Raw genomic sequence first — 25,085 nt, 5'->3', positions numbered from 1 at the left:
AGGACTTTGTCTTTTATTATAGCTATACAAAAAATAGGTTCTTTATTTTCTCTGTTTCTTTCAAGGTTTTCCACTGAGTCTGTCAACATCATATATGTAGGCATATTATTTAAAAAATATCCATTAATAGCTTTCTGATCTGCTCTAGTACTTTATTCAACTAATTCCCCTGTTAAAAGAACCAGAAATTTTTATCCATACCTTCAAATAAGGTTAATATAATTCTATTTTTAAAGATGTGTTTTAAAGTAACAACTTTTGAAACGTGATGCAGTCTTCTGAATCCTTATCCAGAAAACAAGACATTTTTTAAGAAATTGACATTCATCCATTGAAGAGTATAATGTCTTTACTGCATTCCAGGAAACTTTGAATGTAGGTTTTGAGATTGTTTATGGATCATTTTCTGCCTTTCACCCCATGACATAAGTATGTTCTCCAGCTGATACCATCACTTCTAATTAGATGCAGATGGCTGTTAGTGGGGGGAAAAGAAGTGTTCAAGAATGTGAACCCTCTGAAAAGGTAACATTTATATCTTTTGGTGTCTTGACAAGACGGCTTGTCACAGTTCACTAAGATGAGCAGTGCTGTGATGTTTCAGAGTACCTTGTTTAAATGTTTACCATACTATTAGGGAAAGTATTGTTACCATACTGTAGGGAAAGTAAAAAAGTGAAATAATTTAATAAACAAAATATTGAAATTATTCAGATTATTTTCCCCAGGGAGAATGCTTAGGAATCTTTTAATCCAAGTCAGTTTGAAAGATATATTTGCATCTGCTAGCAGAATGAAAACGAACAATACCCATAGCAGAGAACAACCCTTTCTGTCTGAAGATGCAACAGGTCTGGATTTGCTTCGATAGTTGAGTCCAAAAGTTTATTCACTACATAGGTTAGCTGTAGGAAGAAAGCTGATCAATACTTTTATTTATTAATAAGAATTTCTACTTTATGATACAGACCTTTGACTTAATTTTGATACCCACAAAGCTTGCAACAAATGATGCAGATCTTGATGGGATCAATCCAGTGTTTAATGGCAGTTTTCTTTCTAGTTCAAAGTGATCTACAGTTGTAAAACTAAGGAACTCTCAGCAATATACAACATAATTCCAGATTCTAAAAGTAATCAGGTTTGGAACATGGAGTCTTTCTGTTTGGTTTGGTTTTAGGAGTTTACCTTTCTTTAGGGAGCAATGTAGGTGTGTCAGGGAAATGCAGGAAACTGTAAGGCAGATTATGCAGGAAGAAGTAACTGCAGATGGCCCCATTCTTATGTAATCATCTTCATTAACTAATTACTTTTACATCTAGTGCATCTACTTAAATCTCTCAGCAAGATCTGGGTAAGGGCTGTGTGCTTTGAGAAATTATAAAGGACAAAATGATACAGTACTGTGGACTCAGGTTGAATGAAGGAGTCTCATTGCTGCTTGCTGGATGAAGGATTTTTTCTCTTTTCCTCCTTTTGATACTACATTCTTTTTCTTTAAGCTAGACATATTCTTATATTTCTAAAGATTGAATTTGATGTTTTGTGCGTTAATGCATTTATTAAAATAATCTGATTTGCTACAGCTATCGAATTACTGGTGTGGTTGGGTGACTACTGCCTTGCTAAATTAGACCCTGTTGGGTTAGACTACTAAATTCTTTGAGATTGCCATTGTAGTGTCATTTTTTTTCAGAAGAAAACTGTGATTTTGAACATAGTACCACTGAGTCTTTGCTGTCAGATACTCCACTGACCTCTGTACTAGTGTTTACATGATTTGCAGGAAGAAGCTTTATCTTGCAATTAATCATGAAGAGACCAATTTCAGTATTTCTAAATGTATTTTAGTATATATTAAACTCCACATGATCATATTTGGATCTGTTTTTGTAGAGTGCAGGTCAAATCAGTCGCTATCTTTTTATATAAAGTATACTGTAAAGCCACAGGCAGTTTCAAAGAGTTTGTAACGAGCTATGGCTTTGATGTCTGCTAATGTAAATGGATGAGAAAATCAACCTTTGCCCGACTGTGGCCCTAGCACTGCTTATGGGTCACAGGTGAATTGGTTTGCTTTCTATGTAGCACATCTCACCTGTGCAAAATGAAGACCAAAACCATCCCTTCATCTATAATGACAGATCAGCTTTGTAGCAGTGACACTCTGGTCTCTATTTCAGCTATAATGCAAAGCTCCAGGAAAAATAAAGCCATCACAGTGTCTTTGGCATGTTGCCATACTTGCTATGCTGGGCAGTTCAGCTAGGTGATTAAGAATGAAACCTTCAGCATTTTCTTTGGGAAGGCTTAAAAGGAAGCTGCTATCTTGCTAATAGGAAATAAATCTGCCAATTAAGTTTTAAATAGTGTAACAGGACACTGGAGAAGAGAAGATATAAATCATAATTTAAAGTGGTCAATTTGACAAAAATGTGTTTTGTCGTCAAAAATATAAAATTAGTACTGTACAGCACGTGCAGATGGTTATTTAAAGCATCAGCAACTGATAAAGAAACCTGCTATGTTTAAAGAAAGTACAAGGTGAAATTTTATTTCCTCTCCTCAGTTGTACCACTGATTTTAATAAATTCAGGCTTTCACATATACTGCTTTGTCTGTCTTTTGCCTCGTGCTGTGCAAAGTAGCGAAAGATGGAGTACAGAGTGCTCTTCAATCAAAATCGTGACCTTTTCTGATGATGGCAGAAAACATAACTCAGTGGAGAATGCCAGACCAGAGAACTACATTCTCCTGGCTGCTGGATTCGCTTCATGTCACGTCAGCCAGCAGCAGACCCCCAGTTGCTCTGACGTCCGATGGGGATCAATGCCAGGAGTCGCTAAGCCACAGCTGGTTCCCTTTCCTGACAGCTTGTTCTCCTTGTTCAAAGAGGAGCCCGAACAGAGACTTCGAAGGCTTTTCAAGACAGGTAGCGATTAGAAGCCTTGATTTGCACTGCATTGCAAAATATTTTGCATACGTTTTGTGCCACAGCCCACAGTGCTAGCATGGGGTCACATTCCCTGCTGGAATAAACTGACATAGCTCTTTGCAGTCAGTTGTGTGGCACCAGTTTACAGCATCAGGGAATCTAAGATGATAATTTTGAAAATTTCTTCTGCTCCCATCAATTTTGAAGGATACAGATAAAAGATGGAAAAAGGTTACGTTTGCCTGAGTGAGTCTTTTACTCCTTAAAATAGAAAGGATGCTAGACAGTATTGTTAAATACTTTGGATCTGTTTACTGCAGGTAGTTATTCTAAATATTAAGTTTTACATTTCCATGGACAAATGAGGATAGAAACCTACACTTTCCTTTATACCTCTATTAAAATAGCATCATCCAAGATGAATATACATGAGAGTAAAGAAAAAGGACTGTTAGACTGAATGCCATCCTAATGCCATTATAGCAGCTAGTGAAGTAGGAAATGCATTAGTGTTATTTTAGTGTTCCTCTGAAGATAGGTGTTATTTTAGAATTATTCTGAAGAGTGACACTTATTTGAACATTTCAGTCTAGGTCTGTATCACAGTTCTAAATAAAATTTTGGGCTGGATTTTCAGGAAAAATCAGGACTGGCCTAACAAATTAAAAGTTTTAACTTGGATTCAGTAGAAGCATCGAGCACTTCAGGAGATGTCACCCAGTGATCTCTCCAGTTGCAGTGAAGTACAGATTCTGTATTGTTACTTGTGCTGCTGTATAACTACGCCTCCAGGTGCACTCCTGTAATTTCTCCTGCTTTTGAAATAATTCTTTTATTCCCTGTCTGTGGAATAGCTCTTCCTCGGCCAGCTGTCTTACTTTGCTGTCTTACTTTGCTCTGCACTTCAATTCTCAGTTACTCAGCAAGGAAACTTGTTTGCCCTCAGTCTCTCTTTCTCTATTTGTATCTATTTAAACTTCCCAAAGTTTTGAAGTGCTGTTTTCAATAGGTATGACTGTTAGACTTGCCTACTGTGGTGCAGCACCTCATTTATCATACACTGACTGAATCAATTCCTGCAAAGTGGTATTCATCCATTTTTGTTCCCTTCGACACTCAGACAATTGCTACGGTCCTTCCTTTACCTCCTGTATTATATTCAGTAAAGAATTACTTAAGGAACATTAAACTCTGTGTGCGTTATCCTGGAGAGACTCATACATGACGTATCTTGGGCTGATGGTGCAAAATAATTCAAACACCAGTGAAGCACATTTGCCCTTGCAAAACTAAGTGATACTATTTCAGATCGTACATGAAACAAGCATTCATAAAGGAAATACACAAGGTAGACATTTGCAGGAATGCCACCTGCTAGTCAGGCAAAGCAAGGAAAATAGACTTTTTAGAGTCAAAATGGGGGGGGGGGGCTAGACTGATTTTTGCAACCTATCCTTTTTTTGTGGCATAAGCTCAGAAAATCAGCAAGGTAATGGAAATTGCAAGATTTTCTCTATGTTGCTTGGACCTACGTTATTGATGCAATGATCCCATCCAGTGGATCAGACTGGATGTGAAGCCCTGTCAGGTAGAAGTGCACACTTTTTCTTGAAGGTCTTGTTACTGACTTCATTTTCTCAACCACCAGATCTTCAAGTTGAATCATTTTCCAACCATTTAGGTTGGAAAAGACCACAAGATCATTGAGTCCAACCATTAACCTAACACTACCAAGTCCACCACTAAACCATGTCCCTCAGTGCAACGTTTACACTTCTTTTAAATACCTTCAGGGATGGCGACTCAACCACTTCTCCGGGCAGCCTCTTCCAATGCTTGACAACGCTTTTGGTGAAGACATTTTCCCTAATGTCCAATCTAAACCTCCCCTGGCACAACTTGAGGCCATTTGCTCTTGTCCTATCACTTGTTACTTGGGAGAAGAGACTGACACCCACCTCGCTACAACCTCCTTTCAGGTAGTTGTAGGTAGGGTACATTGACGTCTGCTTCCTCTCATTGTTTATGAAGTCTCTGCCAATGCAAGGCTACTTCATTGCTTGCTTCCTCATCCCTCTTTATATCTTACTTTTCTCCTGCAATGCCAGAGAGGTTTGTACCTGGTATAGGAAGACTGAGCCCAGTTATGTTGACAACTGCAGTGGTGGCTTGTCTTTGCTGTAGCTCTGGAATGTTACCCTGGAATGCCCAGATACCTCAGCACCCAAGGAAAAGTAATGTGTTCAGAGGTTCCCACTACAGTGGTGTTATTGGTTTTGTTTGCTACCTATTTGCTTGTATGTAGTCCTATTTCAGTCTATGTTCAGTGGTGCTTCCTTAATAAGCTGTGGTAGAGCTGATTCATTTTAGGATTACTGGAAGAAGAGAGAATTGCTGGAAGATTTTGAAGGGCTGCCAGTACTGAAATTACTTGTTATTTTGCAAGTGTAGACGTGTAAACCTAGACATTAAATGATTTGGAAACTGGAGGGGAAAATAACGGGTAAAGCCTAGATAAAAGCCTAATTTCTGGTAAAGTAAGGGCATACCATTGTTTTCTTCCACTCTGTAGTTACTTGTCTCATAGAGAGTATTCTGCAAACTAAAATTTTGTGCTGAGTGGGATACCTAGTGTTTTGGAATGAGCTTGCTGGAGTTTTGCAACCAACTTAGGTGCATGAGCATGGTGTTACAGGTCTTTTCTTCAAAATAATTAGGTCTGATATAAAGCTGTCCTTAATAGTCCAAGTAGTGTGCTGTCATCAAAGGTGCAGTCTAGAAGTTAAAAAAGTGTGAGACTAAAAAATTTACAATGAGTTTTATACTTATTCCTTTATCAAGATACATTTTACGTAGCTGTCAGCCTCAGCAAGGAAGTCCTTTCTGGTTTTGTTTGCGTGGACAAGTGAAGAAGGGTATGTACAGAGTCTTTCACTTGGCTTCAACATGTCCAGAAAGCAAGAAACATAACATGAACCATCAGCTTCCCATAGGCACAGGCCTCTCTGTTTTTGCTCCTTGGGATCACTTTATGAGGGAAATTTAGATCAGCTCCTACACAGTGATGGTTCTCTAACCTCTACCCTGCCAAGTTTTTTTTAATTTTATCTTTTTTTTTTTTAAATAATATGGTATTTAAAATTTTTATAAATTGCAGTTTCTGTAGTTATTCAGCTTACTGACTGTAAAATACAGTCATTCTCCATCTGTGCTATGTAAAACACCCATGGTTTGCTTTATGCATGTTAAAGTGATTTTGGAGGCATAGATTGGTGTAGAACTGCATAATAAAACACTGTTTAATGGTGTTTGCCTTGCCAAAATTGTAGACAACCAACAAATTCTGCTTCAAAGTTTGCACTGTTATCACACCTTGGTAATAGTTACTCTAATCAGTTAGAGGGAAGCAAGACTGGGAATGCAAAATAAAAAGAAGTCTGTGACAGATATCATAATTTAATAAGTTCAGTGTGCTCCTGTATGCTTTTAATAAAAATTTGGGGTTTAGTATTTGTCGTGTTTATTAGTTCATTCTGCCAGACTATGCTTGTACTAATTTAATTACAATACAACTTCCTTTGAAAAACAGATTAGGTGTTAACCAAGTGTACTGGCAATAGGTATATAGATAGCAAAGGAAATCACTAGTTCAGTTTGTAAATTAAAGTCTTGTTATTTTTCTAATAAAGAAAATAATATATATGACCACTTTAGTATCTTGAGTAAATGGTAATTTATTTGTGGAGGATACCTTTACAGAAAGTAATTGCTCCAATAAACACTAATGAGTGGTGTGTTTATCTTAAAAGTTGCATGAACAGTTCCTGAGGGTACTAGGGCCAGATTAAGGTCTAAGGGTTAATCTAAAACACAGTGCTTTAAGACCTGGTTCCTGGTGTCAGGAGGAATCCTTCAGTATTTATTGAACATTCTTTCACGGTTTCCATCCCATTTCTTTGGAACTTTATCACTTGCTGATACAAATTATCCAGGGTTCAATAATCAAATGAAAGATTGGGTGAAGCATTCAGACTTTAAGCCATATATCTTTAAGACATGTATTTTCTAATACATTTGGCCTTACTAGACCCACAAACCTGAAATCTCAGTTTTTAAGCTTACAGTTGTATTTAAACATTTTCAGATGGCATCATTCAATTGTCAGGAATTTTTGTGTTTGCTATAAGAGCAAAAGCAATCAAATTATTTAATTTCCAGAATTGGACTTTTGACCATGCACGCCAGTTTAACAAGTTATCCTTCGGAGTAATTTAGTTGTGGGGTTGCTCACTGCCTGTCGCTACATGAAGGCAAAGGTAAAACTTTCCACGGGTTGCTCCATCTAAACAGTAGTTACTCAACCACAGCTACTGCTCCTCCCACCAGTGTTTGTACGTGTTTGTAGTGGAAAAAGGAGGTGAGGCATAAAGTCTAAAACACTTGTTCCTATATGTTGGTTGCACTTAACGGTATTTGATGGAGATGCAGTGGTCTTAACATGACCCTGAGCTAACTCTCCTGAACTATTTGGTTGACTGTGCTTGATGCTTTGTGCCTTCCCTTTTCATAAGCTTTGATATCATGACTGACCTTTCAGTATCTTCTCCCTCTTTGCTTTTCTTCTTTTTGATACTTTCTTGTGATATTACTGCATTTTCGTGTGTTTAAACTTGTTATTTCTCCTCACTGTTAACATTAAGCAGTACGGTGATATGTCATGCAGCTGAAATGAGCAGCATCTTCAGAGGAAGAGGTGAATCTTTTTCCAGTTCCCTGGTTCAGCCTCCAGATACTTACTTGTCCTTGTCTTGTAAAAGGTTCAGTTCTGAAAATTCTTGACCACGAGAGTTTATGCGGGTGGTTCATTAGAGTTTGTCCTTAGATATCCTGGTACTACCTCCTAGAGTAAATGACCCAGGGAAGAAGAAGGTACAGTGCAAATAGGACAGTGGTTTTCACCTCCCTTTCCTTCAGGGCATATAATTACAAGTCACCTTTTTGCACAATTCCTTACTTGTTCATGAGTAACTGGGAGGCCTTGTGTATGAACAGATCCTAGGACAGACTTTAAAGTCATTCCGTGACAAGTGTCCATAGGTACTGACCTCAAATGTTCAGTCACCTGTTGTGACCAGGGTAGTTGGGAGTTTCGACACGCAAGCATTCTCTTGTGAAATTAGGGAAGTACAAAGACATGCAGAAGTTATACTCACAAATTTGAGGGTAGTGTTAGAAAATCTGGCCTCCAGTATCTTTTTGAATCTTCCAGTAAAAAGAAGTCTATGATTTTTGCAGACTTTTTAATGGAAGGCTAAATGTTATGAATCTCCAGTCTTAAGCCTGCTCGTATAACTGATACGCTTTTTTTTTTTTCTGCCTAGGAATTTCCCATGCATACACAGCAGAAAAACAAACAAATACAATTCTCTGTTACTTCCCTGAAAACCTAAGTCCCCTTTCCTAGTAAGATTAACTTGTCGACTAATCTTAGAGCAAACACTTTATTTTAATTTATCATTGTTTTCTGACTATGGGTTTAGCAGAGGTCAGAAAAAGAGATTCATTAAAGTGATGGCGCATTTGTTTTTCCAAAAGCACATCAGAAGATTAATGCTTTGCCAAAAAAAATAAAGAAGTACAATATTTCTTTTAATACACTTCAGCTAAATAAAGTCTTAAAATCACATGCCTTGGCCCAGATCGGGTGTTTGCAGCGTAAGGTACAAGTCGTATAATTTCTACTATCTGAAAACTGCTTAAATGAGCTCTCCTTCAGCCATGCCATTTATTCCACACCTGAGGTGAAGTAACTCTGGTCCCTTCTCTGATGTAGAGCCATCGGTGAGCTGACTGCCAGTGTGTTTGTGCAAGTCTATTTGCTTTTATGAAGAACCCGTTTCAGCTTCTCCACCCAAGAAATTCATGTTGATTTTGGATAATCCCTGGATGATTTTATTCTGTTAAATAAATAAATAAATCTTCCAAACCTGTGAGGCAGCCCAGCTCTCACATATTTTGGACTATGAGGAGTGTAGTATTTGTGCTGGGGAAACATGAACTGACACGAGGCATTTTGTGTTTGTCCAGCAGTAAAATAGGATGTGTAGTTCAATATAGAGTTCTGTGACATTGGAATTTGACCTGACAAGAGTGCAGGCTCAGTCAGTGGTGAGGAGAGTTATGCGTGTGGATCACCAGACCCTGTCACACCGCACGCTCATCCTCCAGTGCGGCTTCTCCAGGAGTAGTGCTAATGCGATTCGGTTTGGCAACGACTCAGTGTTTCAGAAGAAAAGGAAAAGCTGTATTAAACAGCTGAAGCAATTCTCTGGGGTCAGCATTGGCTGTCAGGACTCTCTTTCAGCTGACAGAGGTTGTATGTGTCTGTAACACCTGCCAGTAGGCGTGGGAATCTGAGCATCCTTGCTCCAAGGGCTGCTGAGCAGGGCTTTGCTAAGGATGCTTTGGAACGGGTCTCTGTGATGATCATCGATTGTAACTAACCCATCCAATTAACAATCACTTCTGCAAGCTCTGCTCTCCCCTGCTCTCTTAAGGAAACACTGGTGCACAGGCTTGAGTTGAATATGCTCAAGTCCTAAACTCAAATCTAGGCAAATGCAAAGAGGAAAAAAACCCTTATTTTCACTCTGCTCCTAATCCCCACTCATGTCCTGTGGTGGGGTTCTTGTTTTGGCAACAGAATTCGTTCTGAATAGGCACATCTCTGCTGAAATCAGTAATAGCTGTGAATCTGTTGCCCCGAATCTCTATGCTGCTATTTATTAAGTAACTAAATGTTAAATTAGATATCTAGTGTTTTAATAACTAAAATAATTAACTGTATTTGTCTAACATAGTTATCCACCTTAACTTGGAAGTTTTGAGGCAGAGCTAGACTGTCTTCACTGTATTGTTAATTGCATTGCAGCGATGTTCAGCATTTCTTGTAGCAGGTACTGAATTCATGTAGTGAAAGGCAGCTGTTAACCTCATGAGATTGAGCAATAGAAATAAAAATTTGCTTTTTCTCCTGCTTGGTTTCTGGGGTCCTGTGCACCATGAGAAGTTCTCTAGAAGATTTATACACCTACTTCACCTCCTTTTCCCTTGCTCTAACCTGGAAATAAGCTTAAATTCTTGTAAAATCACTTTATTTTCAGGAATTAAAGTTGTGAATGGAATGTCAAACTTCGAAAGATGTGCTGATAAATCACTGGAGATGGCAGTGCCAGAGTAAAACAATATGGAAATGATGGCAAATGTTTACAAGTGAAAATTGACCTGCTCAACCCAACACACATTAATATACGTATATTCGACATAACATACTCTTTCACTTGTTGCTGTATCCAGTAGGCCGTCGCATTTCTAGTATTCTGTGTTTTATGTGTGTTATATATACTCTTAATTAGACTTGTGGTGTAGACAGCCCACTCCTGCATGAGGTTAAGCTGCTGTCTAAATAAATAAAAAGTAGGCAAGACAGCTTTTGCTAAAAATAGAAACTAAGTTTAAAAACAATGTTTTGGCCTTGGGCTTTTATTTAGGGTTTTGGAAAACAGAACAAGGTCTTTGTTTTCTATTACTTATAGAAAGTCTACTAAGCAAAATATTAATTCTCATCTAATTTTGCATTCCCTGAGTGTGGTTTAGTAAACCCCTTTTTCATTTAGACTAAATTACTATGAATTACACTGGGATATGATCGTTAGTAGTTTTAGTAGAAATACTAGTTTAACTGAAAATCTTTATTGTGACCTCTGTGGTAATCATTCAAGCTCAGAAAGAAGCCATCAGAACACATCCTTGAGCAATTATTTTGCTTCAAAAGATAATGTTTCATACAGATGATCAAAAAGGCAATGTAATACCAGTTAATATTATCACTGTCAAGCCCCGAATAACTTCACTACAGTAGCGTTAGTAATTTTTAGCATTTGAGATTACTGACCAATTGTCATCAAATTTACTATATGCAGATTAAAAGACCAAATAATTTGATAATTCACAGTCATAGGCAGTTAACTCCATAGTTATCACTTTCTCCAAGCAGGCCCAAAACCACCTACATCTGAGATGGGTCTACGGTGCTAACTTCCTCTTGCAGTGTTTTTTCAATGCATTCCAGTATTTTTAATGTATATGTCTTTACAGTGTCTCTGCCTGATGGATACTTTCTTCCACCTCTATTTTTCACATAGGGAACTGATGGCAGAGGACATCAAAAGAAACCAAGTGGGAAGTTAAACACCTAATACTTGGTGGGCTGGTTAGGGCTGTGTGTGCACTACCGTTAGCTGCTCCTGAATTGTTAGAGGTGGGTGGCTTTTGCCAGGAACCTGTAGGCTGTCTGTAGGACCGTGGCTCACTAATAAGCTGGTCCCCATCATGTGTCTGAACCTTGCTGCCAGGAGATTTAGCTTATTTCAGACTAAAACTGCACTGCAAGTCAACATGTAAGGAGTGTAAAAGATCAGAGGTTTAAAATAAAGTATGAAATTGATCCCTGAGATAATAGCATGGATTTAAGAGATTAAGTGATATTAGTATCAGTACACCTCGTGTAGATAAGCTATAGGCATATGTCCCTTCATGCTTTCTGCCTCTCTTCTTTTATTCTTTTTTTTCAGCATTTCTTCTTACAGTCTTTTCCATGTAGTAGTCTAGCTTAAACTGGAGTGGTATGTCTTTTTAGTTTAGTGGGTAGAGCACTTTGCTGGCAGATGAAAGAGCTGTGAACCCCCTTAGGCTGAGGAACTTGAGAACCATGTCACCCACCTCATGAGCAAGAGTAAAGATGCCCAAATTGCTGTAAATTCTTACAGGCATCATTATCATCCTTATCTTCTTGAGGAAGCAAGTAGCGAAGTCCTCATCGTAAGTGATTGCCCAAGCTCCTTTAGGAGGTCCCTGGCAAAACGCCATTGAAATTGCACAATAACCTGGAACCGTTAAGCTCTAACTTGGCCTTCCTCTTGTGGCTGGATTGATAATGACAAGAATCTGCATAAATAGAAGTAGTTTATGTAAGTGTTAGTGCCCCGTGTTGATACATACACATTTCATGTTTTTCCTCATTCCATGGGACCTTTTGAGCACCTTTATTTTAAGACAGGACTAATTTTGAACATCTGGAGGTTTGTAGTGTGTGATAACATAAGATAGTTTGTCTTGAGTGAGAGGGCTCTTATTCCTGGGCAATATTGCTATTGTAGGTCCCGATCTCTCAGTGTAAAGTCGAATTGATTTAAGCTGATCCAATGCCTTGAGTTTGGTAATGTTCTGAATGAAGAGGATCACAACTCTAGATGGTTTGCTGTGAAGCTCCGTGTGTTTCCGTATCCTTCACTCGTTCCCCAGATATGCGTAAGGCTTCACATCCTGTACATGTGATTCATCTGTCTATATTTACCACTGGTGGTAACTTAGATTTTTAAGTTTGGGTTGGTTTTTTTTAATTAATAAGTTTGTTTATTTCAGACTTTTCCAAAGAAGTGAGGAAAAAAAAGAGATACTTGAAATTTCTATCATTAAAACAAAGAACTTTTTTTCTTTTATGTTTCAGACACAGATATTAAGGAGCTAGAGGATGTTTTTGGACTTAACGGACAAGTAGAGCATAAGCTGAACTTCCTCAAAAAGAATGTATCAAAAGATATAAAGCTGGTACTGATTGCTCATTCTATTGGTTGCTACATCACACTGGAGATGATGAAGCGAGCCTCAGAACTTCAGGTACTTTAACCTTATAGAATGGGAGTTATATTATTAGCAAAGCAGTGTACGTGCTTAGCCTATGGGTAATGCCATGTCTTTCCTGTGGAAGCTCTATTCTGCTATACAGAAACTTTCAATTAAAATGGAATAAAACATCAATGCTAACCCTAATAACATATAATAAAGTAATTGGATGTAAAATAAAGTTCTGACTCTGAATTTGGACCTTTAAATGCCCTTATAATACAAATAATTAATAATGGTGATAAATATATTTAGGATTTTCTTGTCTTCTCATCTTTAAGTAACTTATAAACAGATCACTAGATGCTTGGCAATTGCATTGTGTTACCACTCAAAAAAAGTTTAAGACTGATTATGATTTTAATAGCAGCTTCTTATCTCAAGGCAAGCAGATTGCTGGCTATACATGGAGAAATGTATGGAAAAGAATAGTAATATAAATTGCGATGAGTACTTGGTTTGTGTATCTCGATGAGAGTGAGAGGTGTTACTGGGTGTTCTTGTGTATCTGAACGTTTTTCTTTGTCGCTGTGAAGCAATAAGAAGGGTGAGGCAGGACTGTGTCCTTGCAACTCTGGAAATGGCAAATTGTTAGTGCTCAGTAATAACTCACTCTACTGGCAGATGATGAATGAAGAATACTGAATTTTTATTCTTAAACACTTTTGCTAAATTATTGCCTCTTCCTTTACATTGTAAAATCTTCAGTGGAAGGAAGTGCAGTGTTAGCGTAACGTCTGTGTTTATATATGCGTGAGTAGGTTCTTCCACTTCTTCATAACCATTTCCACTGCGTGTCTAACTTTTTTTTTTCCTGTAAAGGAAAGAATAACTAAAAACGTGAAACATGAGGTTAACTTGATATATTTCCACAGGGATATTTCACTTTGTGATTATAAACAAGGGCATTTTTTTGAGAGAACTTTTATTACTGTTCTATCTTTTCAAGAGGGAGTGTTCTAGAAAATATCATGTGAAGTAATTTGTCCAAAAATATCAACTTTTCTTTTGTCAACATCTGTACAGTCTTTATTACACAAATGATTTTATCTGGTTTCAATTAAACTATGAATTGTTGAGTAATTTTTTTACACCTGGCTCACTGGATGCTGGCAGCTTGCTGTTGATCAATGTTTTGAAATGTAGGTATCTTTGGGACACTCTTAGACTGCATGGTGCACTGTGTGCATGAAGTTAATATATGACAAGCTACATTTAAGATGTATTTAACAATAGAAAATATTTGTGTAAGCCAGAGCGTTGTGCAACCTTTGTCTCTTTGCCAAAAATAAGTTAACTGTTAGGTTTTATAACATATGAAGTGTGATAATAAGAAACTTGTGTTTCCATCTCTCCCTTTATTTTTACTGGAATATTTTATTCCCACAAGATTTTGAGCACATATGTGTATTTTAGTAGCTAGATCATTTGATTTTATTTTCGTGTAGTTCTTATGTGATGTTCTTTTATTACATGAGTTTTGGTTTTGGTCTTAAATTCTCTGCTTTAAGAGCCTTTGATTGCTTACAGTTTCTTGTTCTGAGCCAGGGGTTAATATGTTGCATTTATTGTTCAAATAATTCAGTAAACGTTTATATTTGGAGTGTATGTTTAGCAGATTTGATTTTTGTTGCCCAAGTTAAAGCCCTTTCATAATCTAACCAGTTACAGTCTAGATTGTCGCTCTCCTGTACAGTGATGAGAGAACCTGATGAACTTGAGTTAGCATGCATGAAAAGGAGAAAGCACCATCTCCTTATCTCTCCTTCGTGGTTGCTCTTCAGCTGTCGGTTTCGAATGCTGCTAATTTTATGGGCCCTTGTGTTCTGCACGTTGTTGGGGTACTGTGGCTTTTTTCCTTAAACTTCTGTGAACTAATGCTTTCTTATTTCATTAAAAGAGACATGAAACAGGAATTTTAAATCCAGTTTACTCCAGGAGAAAGTCAGTTTTGGACCCCATCCCTATTATCCTATAGACTCTCAGGGAGGCTTCGGTTAACAATTTCTTCAGGAGACTCCTTAACACAAACTTAGTCTTAAGTTGATGCTTTTAACTAGGTCTGATTAGTAGAGAAAGGCCACACAGGTTACATCCATACTTGTAACTAAGTGGCACTACTGCATGGATTTGAGTACTGGGCCAGCTATGCAGTGACATTTTTTAACTAGTCTTTAAGAGACTTTTTGGCAAAAAAGAGACTTTAAGAGACTTTTTGGGTTGACAAAAGCCCAGGACCATTCCCAGTAGATAGTTTGGATGCAGATATCCTTTTTTGAGGCAGGGGAAATTTCAGCCATGTGGACACAGACCACCCCATGCCATCCTGTTCAGTGGCAGGACCAGGGAATAGTTCCTGTTTGCTGCTACACACGTAACCATGAACACTTTGTGTGTCGTGGTGGGCATCAAATCTTAACAAGATTTGCCTCTTTGTGGGAAGTGGAGCATCCAGAGGTTGTCACCCTGCTAAAAAAAACATTTGACACTGGGAAGGAAAAATGTTAATCAGCCGTACTCTATGGAGATGGAAAAATGCAATAACGTTGATACTTGGTCTTAACCTCATAATCTTCTTCGCTCTCCATTCAGCCAGTAGAACTGCAAAATGAAACTGAGTGACAAAATGATTTTTTCAGTTGTTAGAGTTTGAGCCTAACTCATAAATAAGCTACATCCTCCAGGCATTCTCTTTTGAAATACAAATCCTTACTTGGAAGATTTCCTTGTGCTTTGCTGGCAACAATACTGAGTGTTTCCTAAAACACTCTGTTTGATCATTAATTTTATCAAAAGATTGACACATTTCCTTGCTAATGAAATTCAATCTGTTACAGCATTAGTCTTTCATTTGCAGTGATGCTTTTGAAATGCCAGCACCTTTGTGAGAATAAATTAACACTTATTTATGAGTGAAACTATCGTACAATGTAATCATTGCACTTCCTGTAAAACTCATCTTGGAGGAAGAGTTTAAAACCTCTGAGTATGTATCAGTTTAAGCAAATAAAATTTCCAGTCATACATAATTCAAAACCATGCATTGCTACTATGTCTCAGTGATGCCAAAGAATTGCTAGAACCTGGTTGATTTCATAAATGATAGCCAACAAAACAGAAGTTGGAATAGTTGTGTATAAAACAAGTTCATACCTTGGAAACCCTGTTGCATCTTTTTTGTGCACACATTCATGTGCATCTGCCTTATCTTTCCTTCACTATGTTGTCTTCCAAACAGAAATCTTTTGGTCTGTACTTTCTTTCAAGGAATCTAATGTGCATAACAAAATAACATATTTCACATTTAACAATTCCACAAATTTACACAGTAGCATAACCATATTTTCTTGTTTTTTCTTTTGTCTGTATACGAATTGCATTCAGGTCTTTCACTTAAGGAGCTGCTAGTTGTTCAGGATCTGGTAATGTATGTGGGTTAGAAGGTATCTGCAGTGTGTCTTGTTCTTCATAAATTGGTACTGACTTTCACCCATCAGGAGGCTGTCCACTAAACAAACTTTCTTGAGTTAAGCAAACATTTCTTTCATTGCTGACTATTCCAAATTATGATGTATAAAATGTTGATGCTATTCATTCCCTTTTATAAATGAATTAAACATGCCTAACAAGAGGTACCAGGCATTTTTTTGTTAACCTTTTGAGTTACTGAAATTGCCTATATATCTCTGCTATTGCTTTTCTGTCTGTTTAGCCAGTTTCTAATCCATATAAAAATGTTTCTCTCACCCATTATTAGTGGTTACAGGGACTGAATTACCTTAGTGGGAAGCATTTTGTTGGAGCTTTTTGAATATAGTTATTTTAGATAATGCTCCTTTATGTGCATGATGGCTTTATTTCTGTCTTTTTAAAATTTTTTGAAATATTTAGTTAAAAAAGCAAAGGAACTTTCATCTGTAAAACATTATTGTTGTTACTTCTGATGTTAGAAGAAGACAGAAATATATTTTATCATTCTTTTTTTAAATTTACCTGATAATAGGTTAGTTTTTCTTTTCTGTCATTGCAAAGTTTCTCTTGTTGCATTGTAGTAATGGGATCTTTTATTACCCGTAGTGCTCCCCTGAATCACACCTTTAGTGTGACATATGTAGTCCTCATTTTGTGGTATCATAGATCAACCAAAAGGCCACGTTCCATCTGTTGTGAACAGCTTGCTTGGAAACACTGATGGCCTACAGGTACACAACAGAAAGACAGATGTCACAACTCCGTTAGCTTTTTTCTTTCTATTGTCTAGAAATCTGCTTCTTCCCAATTACCTGCAACACATCTTTGTGGGAGAAGACATCCCTGCACATGGCCTTTCTGACAAAGACATTGATTGGGATATGAAATTTCAGAAACTCTCTTCTCTTTGCCATCTCTTGGCCAGGGGGGTGGGGGTTTTTTCAGCGTGTGTGAGAAATTACCTGTCTGTATAAAAGTAGTTTGTTTTAAAAGAAGCTTTATTAAAATAATGAAAAATAGCAATAGATAATTTGCATTGTAGTGTATCCTTGTATGCAACATAAAATGCGGTAATTATTCACTTGCAGAAGAAATCTCTCTTAACAATGTCTGAACATCTATTCGTAAATGCTGTTTTGCAGAAGACAATATTAAGTTTAAAGCAGATTAGCTATTCTTGAATAAGTCATATAAAACATTCTGATTCTAAATTGAATGTCTTTTTCTGATATAGCTTAATCTATTTTTTGAACATGTTCTAGATTCATTCTGGATAAGAATGTTCACACATGAATTTATTCAGGAATATTTCCATGTTTAGATATTCTTTACTCAGGCTTTAATTTATCAAGTCTGTTTGTCAACATCAGTTCTGCAAGTTTTCAAACCTTTTCCAAAGTTTACTGGCAGAGACAATTCTGGTTTTGAAATACAGTTTCCTGAAAACAGAAGCTTCAAGTAGGTGTCTTTTTTTTTGGTCTTTTTTTAAGCTTTTGCTTCTCCCAAGAGCTTTACTGGACAAGAATGTAATTTTATTTTGCCACTATTGGCAAACGCATAATTGGCCATCATAGCAAAAAGATCCCACCTGCTAAATGAGCTGTTTTTCACATCTTTTTTGTGTGATGAGAATAGTTACTTGTGAGGAGGGAGGAAAGAGTGTGTAAGTTGTTTTGTAATAGTTTAAAATCTCACTTGGACAAATAATAGCATCACTGCTGCCTTTCTGCCTCGAATCAAGTTGGTTCTTTTGTCTCTGATTAACATTTGGTTTGTTTCTGTTGAAGTACTTGGAAAGCTCCCGCTAACTTCAGTGAAAGTAGAATTAGACCATAAGAGAGAGAAACATGTCAGAATTCCTCTGCTAAGTGATTTTTTGTGATACAGAAATCAATGCAGTCACCCTTTATGTTAATGTTTTAGTTTCAGTTGTGTTGAAAGCTTAATTATTAATTTGGGAAGCACTTTCATAATGTTAGGAAAGAGAAAAGTCTCCATGTTTTTAAATGGGGGTATTTCTACAAGAAAACAAAATTCTTTGGTATAGAATTACCAGAAATAATAAAAACATATACATTTTTATTCCATTTTTAAAATTTTATTTAACATAATAGCATCTAATTCAAATGTTGATTACCTAAATTAGATGTCACAGTGCTTTAAACAAACTCAGTTTACATAGCTGTTGTCTGAGTAAATTCACTTCTGATTATCTCACTGATGATTATGAAAGTTCGTTATGCCTAGTGAACAAATGTGGGGGTTACGACCTTGCATGCTCTCTTACAAAAGTAAGCTTATCTCAGATCTTTTGAAGAGTACAGTGAGACTGCATAAAATAGAAAAATAGGCAGAAGATTTCTGAAGAGAGAGAATGTCTTCTCTCATGTAGAGGATTATACTTTGTAGACCTGTGTGCCAGGGTGCAGTGTAACCAACAGCACAGTAGAAGCGTGAATAAATGTCCTTGGTTTGTACAGCCTTGTTTTGATTTGTCCTTGCTGAGAACTTTTTGCTCTTGGTTCCTTAATGGATTGCAGTGATGGGTAGAATACAGATATGTGGTTATGTCTAGCAGTAGGGATCACGATCTGGAGCAACAGAATGGAGAAACACCACTTTTATATGAATTTCATGTTACTTGCAGTCTTAAATAGTAAAGTGCTTAAATCTCCATAAAACTTAAAATGGGTAAAAGACTTACTGTAACACAAACCCAATGACAACATTTGCAAAATTATTATACCGGAAAAAAATAAATGGCTATACTTAGCAGACCACAAGGGAATTGGTACACATTTCAAAGAAATGCGTATCTTGTGAAGAGAGCTGCAAATTTCTAGGCCATGATATAAAACTAAACTGAGTCTGATGCATTTTTCTTCTCCTTCAATCCATCCATCTTGATAAATGAGCTTCATATAAAAAAAACCAAGCAAACAGCGTTGGACTGATTCATACACCCACCTTCATCCTCCTTTAAGTGCTGAGGGAGCAAAAAAAGTTTTGCACAGATTTAATCATGAGTCTCAGTTTAGCCGCCTTCAGTGAGATGTGTGTGTAAATTTAGTTTTGTGGATGTTTCAAGTTGGTCACTGAATTGGACTATTTCTATATTATATATATTTTTAGCAGTTCTCTCTGTCAGTTCTTGATAGGTAACAAGTCTTTGGGAGCATGTACAAGGAAGCACAGGTGTTCTGTGCCAGCAATTAGACTCAAATTTGCTTTAGTTGATGGTATACACATTGCAGAGTCTGCATAATCCACCTTGCAACAGATGACAAAGTTCTGATGAGTATGTTCTCTCAGTGACGCCTCAGGCAATGTCGGTAAATCTAGTGAACACCCAGTAAAGCAGCAATACGCACTTGGTGCATATACATTGTGCAGCTCTCTTGCTTGGAAAAAGCGAGAAGTAATGCAGATGATTTATTAAACCTGACCAAATAAAATAAATAAGATCCTGTATCTTTGAAGCATCAGGGAAGTTTCTACAATGATTTGTTGAGAGATTTTTTTTAAAAAAAGGAAAAAATGAAAACAACCTTCGTATGAACACATAAGACAAACGTGAAACCTTCTCTCTTTGGGGTGGGAGGCTGCAAAACAAAGAGCAATAGTAGGCGAGTTCATGGCAAACAAAGATTGTTAGAGAGATACTGACTTTTGACTGGAATACTCCTAAAAGGCCACCAGCCTGAATTTAAAAGCTCAACAAAACCTCAGAATGCTGTTGGTGAAAGGCTGGTAACTGTGGAGCCGGTTTCAGAGTGTCAGCTAACCCAAGAGACCACTAGCAAACATGAGTTTCGCTGGCTTGATGACAAACTCTTTAATCCTAATGGTCCCAGTCATACTTTTTTCTACCTCTCCCTGCCAAAAAAAAAAAGCTTTAAAAAATGTAAACTGTAAGAAAATGCAGCAATCAACAGGCGGATGGGATTTTTTTGTATAACCCTCACTGGACACCTCATTTGTGAATCTAGACAGGCACTGTCCAGATTGCCATGTGCTGTGTAGGTCTGCCTGACGTTACTCCTCCCTTCACAGACAAACCACCCACTGTTTAATTTAGAGGACAAAAGAATGTGAAACATCTCAAGGATACAAAATTTTTAGGAAAGTTAAGATGTCATGAGAAATAAACTGTCGAAGGTGATAAATCTTCATATGTAAAAATACCCAAGGACAAATTAAATAAGGAGTCAAATTTTTTTGTTTTTTTTTGCTTTCACCAGGGAGAAGCATGCATCTTTCACCACATTAGGAATATAGTTTTTGTCATGAAAATCTGGCTTCAAAGCCAAAGTGGCATGAACTATTAATTATCTGCAAGTAACTAAACCTATCAGGAACTGAAATGTGATCAGCAACTTGAGAATAGTTTTTAGTCATGCTATGATCTATATACCTGGCCATTATTGCTTTGTGTCTGTCTTGTTTTCTGTTTTCTTGTCTTAAGCAGAGAAATTAGCTTTTGTGCAGCCTGTTACACATGGTGCCAACTTCTGACTCTTACGTTGACCAAAAATGTTGTGATCAGTAGTATGTAACTGCTTACTAGTTACCAATCCAATTTCCTCTTAAATAATAGGAGTTATACTTCTCCCCAGAAAATGGAGAGAGGTAAAAAAAGTAAGAGATTTCCAGAGGGCTCTACTTTTTACATCTGTCCTGTTTGCAATCCAGATTTGTTCTAGCTTGGAACTGTAGAATTAGCAAGCAAGAAACCAGTGAAAGGTGAGAGTCAAGTTACCAGCATATGATGATAAAATTCTGGATGTTTTGGCAACGCAAAACTTTAGGATCAGGAACGTGTAGAATTTTCCAAGGATTACCTGTTGAATTATGACTCTTTTCAAGGCCTTCTTGGCGGTTGAGATCTTAAACTTGTAAACCAAAACCTAGAATACCCAAGGAAGCCTGAATGGAAGGTTTGGGTTAGGCTTACGGTACTTGTCAGCCCACTTGGCCAAAGCCCATGCCTGATAATCTGGTCCAAAGAAAGCTTTTGAAATTTACCTTGACTTGAATTGCTTTGATTTTTTTCTGCTCACCAGTATTTTATGCCATGTTTCTGTTAATATTGTGTGTACACCATGGCTCAGCTCATGTTAGCCACATAGAAGCTGTAGTTCTTCGTACTGTCAACACCTGAAAGGGGGTAGCTGAGTTGTGGATTTGCCTGGCTGAGTTCAGTATCTGACCAAAAAGTGTCAATATAGAAACTCAGTTTAGAAAACAAAAAGCTTAAAGATTACAATATGACAATCTTAAGAATAGAAAAAAAAAAAGGATGTACATTAAATTAAACAAAATTCATTTTTAAATCCACTCTTTTTGTATGTACCAAATATAGACCAAAGACTGTACACTGTCAGCTTATCATTTGATTCTTAAATGTCTCTCCTAAAAACAGAAGTAGAGATACCAAAAAGATAAGGTACAGTAAATATTAATGCTCTGTTTTGCCTTCTAGAAAAGACTTTTCAATACTGCCTTATATGTATTTTGAAAACAAATAATGCATTTCTGAATAGTGCTGCCATGTGTATACATAGCGTACCTGGTGTGGTTTTTGAAGTGGGTGAAGCAGGTAGATATCACTCGCTCAGTCCTAGAACTTTATGGGAAGTGCTAGATTACATACAGTTTAGTACTCTTCTGAGTCAAGAAAGCTTACAGTCCAGAAATGTTGAAGATCAGATGAGAGTAGTCACTAGTAGAGTGATAATTAAAAGCACAAGCGCAAATTTAATTAAAATTGATATCTGGTGCAATTAAGAGACAGGCTTGACAAAATCAGCATCAGTATATCCGTCAGAATGTAATTACCTAGCATGTGAATACAAGTTTCTGGTTTTAACATCGATCACATTTTTAAGAGTGAGGATTCAGAGTCAATAATAACATTGCCTTAAGTTTAACTTCTGTAGCCCGTAAGCCTATGATAAGAAACCCTGAGGAAAAAGGGAAGAAAGAATTCCCAAGACTTTCTGAGGAATATCATATTTTGTTCATAACATTCACTGAAACTTCAACTTCTGTCATCTTCTTTGATGTATTTGGTTTACTGCTCAGATGAATATAGAAACAGTATGAAAATCAAGATTTTGGTCTGTGATGACTGAAAGCAGGAAAACATAAGAACAATAATTTTTATTTCAAGAGACTTGAATTTTTTAATAACCTTGTGTTTATTTCGCTACTAATGAAACATCTCATTTCTTTTCAGATGTATGTAGTCAGAATTCAAATAAACCTATAAAAAATTATTTTTTCTAGGAAGTTAAAAGGCATTAAAGTAGCCAAATGTACAAACAGAAGAGGAAGAAAAATAAACTGAAAAATGGAATCTGTGATCATTCATCAAGAATCCAAAGTAAAACATGAGAATGAAGAGGAAATGAAGGACTAAAAATAAAAAGACAGCTAGGATGGTAAATGGCAGAATAACAGGATTTATTAAGTACTGTGGATTTTTACAGATTTGTTCATAAAATCTTGTTATTTTGAATCTTCAAAAATTTGGATTCATATTGTAATAACTAAGTGAAATGATTCTATAAAAATGAGGGAATCATAAACATATAACAAGAAGTGAATTTCAAAAACAATTAGGATTAATAGCACATGTTTTCAAAAGAGCTCAACACCCTTTTGAAAGCCAGATTTCCTGAAGAACTTTTTATGCTGGGTGGTAAGATCGGCGAAATTCCGACTGCAGATGTGCATGTGTAGTACTTGAAAATCAGAGACCTGTTCTTTAGAGAGCTGGACCAAGCAAAATTCAGTATCAAGATATGTCACACATAGCTTAATTTTGTTTTATTTTTCTGCTGCAATTAATATGCTTTTACGGAAGACAATAGAGCTGGAGATCAACAGGGTTTATGCTAATTTAAAATTGAGTGGAGAAAAGGGGGAAACAGTCAGTTAGAGCAGTAAAGAATTGTTCATGAAAGGAGCACATGAAGGGACTTACTTTAGAGGCTAGAGTGGAAAAATGTGTTCCTCTGCATTAGCTTCTATACTGAGAATGGTGCATCCTGTCTGAAGAGTTCACTGCAGCGGTGAAATGAATCCAAAAAAGGCATAGACTACAGTTCTGAGATCCAGCTTAGATTGCACATTCACTGCATTTAGGGCATTTTTAATATACTATTGAATTAAGTTCAGATCAATACTGGAGATTTTTTTCCCCCTGTCTTTTTAGTCTTTCTTTGATTACTGATTATTTTAGGGGGATTTTTGCCAGTGCTATGATGGATCTTTTCAGATACCTGAGGATGTGTTGAGTGGCTGTACACCTATATTTAGAGAACTAAATCAAGCCCTAGATTTCCTCTTAAGAATCACTCTCTGTGCTCTTATGACTGAGGTTATCTTCAAAATTAAATATAATAGAAGTCCACTTCCTTTCCATTTATTTCAATGTATAAATATTTGATTTCTATTGTTTGGATACAAGTCTACTTAACTGTGAAATTTTGGAAAAAAAAAATCGTTGGAGTTTGCCCTTTCATGTGGAATTCATTGTTAAGTATACGTTTACGTGGAAGTCCAGGAACCGCAAATGTATTTAATAAGCTTGCTACCTTTGGAGTCTGTTACTTCTATTAATGTTAATGAAAATGTGCTTCTAATAACTTTATTATAACATTTCTGGTCACTGGAAAATTGTAAGAATATTCCACTCCCTTTCAAATTCCAAATTGAAGCATAATTCTATATAAGGAGTAGAATTCACTGAGTCCTAATTTTTCTGCATTGCATTTCTGCTCCTCTATTTTAAAACAGCAGTATGACTACTGTAAGTGTATTTTACTGAAATAAAAAATACAAAACCTAGATCTCAATAAATATAATTTGAGTTGTGACTTTTAATGGCAGCCAGCAGTTATCTGATGTTGACAATTGAAAAGTGTTCTCCAAATTGCTGTTCTCAGTTGCACTAAAACTCTTTCTACCCGATGACCAGTTTTATTTGTGTGATAAATGAGATATGATAGTTTTGCTCTTTTAGCAGATTCCTACCTATATGCCATTTGTCAGAATAATTAAGACTAGGAGCAGTCTATAGTACTGCGAAGGAAGGAATTTTGCATTTTTCCCTTATTATTTTAAATGCTTATAGTTCTGGAAAAGTCAATGCAAGGATGGAAAAATGAGCTGACTGACAGAATTCCTCACTCTCTCCTGTCTTTTTCTCTTCTTCTGATACCCTGACAAGATTTTGGGGTGTAAGTTCTAACTTGAACCTCAAATATTCCTTCTTTCTTTTCTTCCTTTCACAAAAATAAAAAGGTTGACTTTGTGTTCCATTTCTTCTCAGCATATAGTTCCTGGCTCACTCATTCTTCTGTTCTTCACTGATATCACAAGTCAGGACTCATTCTGCTCTTCTTCCTCCAGAGTACGTCATTACATATGCAACTTAAAATAGTTAAAATGGTAATGGACTGAACTCCTTCAGACAGCAGATGTCAGCTCAGCTTTGCTTATCTGTCTGCTAACCCTTCTAGCCAAGTAGGGCTATGGGCTTGGGTTGACTGTATGCCTTTTCGAGGGCTGACTTCAGTGAGTGATGAAATATACCTCTTTGAAATGTCTTAAGTGGAGCACTTAAAAATAGAAGTCCAAGGATCTTGAGACACTGATGGAAAATCATGGCCTTCCCTTTTCATTAGCAAAGTGAGATTATAGTTGTAAGGCTGGTTTCTTATTCACCTTGTTCAGCTACTTTTCCTTAAACTGACTAGATTGTCATTGGGATTTATTGTTACTTGTGGCTGTACATTGATGACTGTGAAAGCAGTTGGTTCAGGACAACAGAAGAATCTGATTCTTAATACTTTCTTTTTGTTGAGCCATCTCCCCACTTTAAGGGCATATTACTGTTTCATCATAAGTGATAAGTGTCCTAGGTCAT

At 36.8% G+C, this 25,085-nt stretch overlaps 1 protein-coding gene across 1 annotated transcript in view; it reads left to right on the top strand.

Moving 5' to 3' along the window:
* LDAH (lipid droplet associated hydrolase) overlaps nt 1–25,085 on the top strand; it is a 141,178-nt gene that overhangs the window by 54,037 nt on the left and 62,056 nt on the right. The window contains exon 4 of the mRNA XM_086625483.1: nt 12,504–12,673. Coding sequence (XP_086481609.1) covers nt 12,504–12,673 — 170 coding nt within the window. The remainder of the gene's footprint in view (nt 1–12,503; nt 12,674–25,085) is intronic.

The sequence above is a fragment of the Tauraco erythrolophus genome, chromosome 2, assembly GCF_009769465.1.
Source record: "Tauraco erythrolophus isolate bTauEry1 chromosome 2, bTauEry1.pri, whole genome shotgun sequence".
Lineage (NCBI taxonomy): Eukaryota > Metazoa > Chordata > Aves > Musophagiformes > Musophagidae > Tauraco > Tauraco erythrolophus.
The sequence above is the reverse complement of the archived record's forward strand: the minus strand, read 5'-3'. Positions and strand labels throughout refer to the sequence as shown.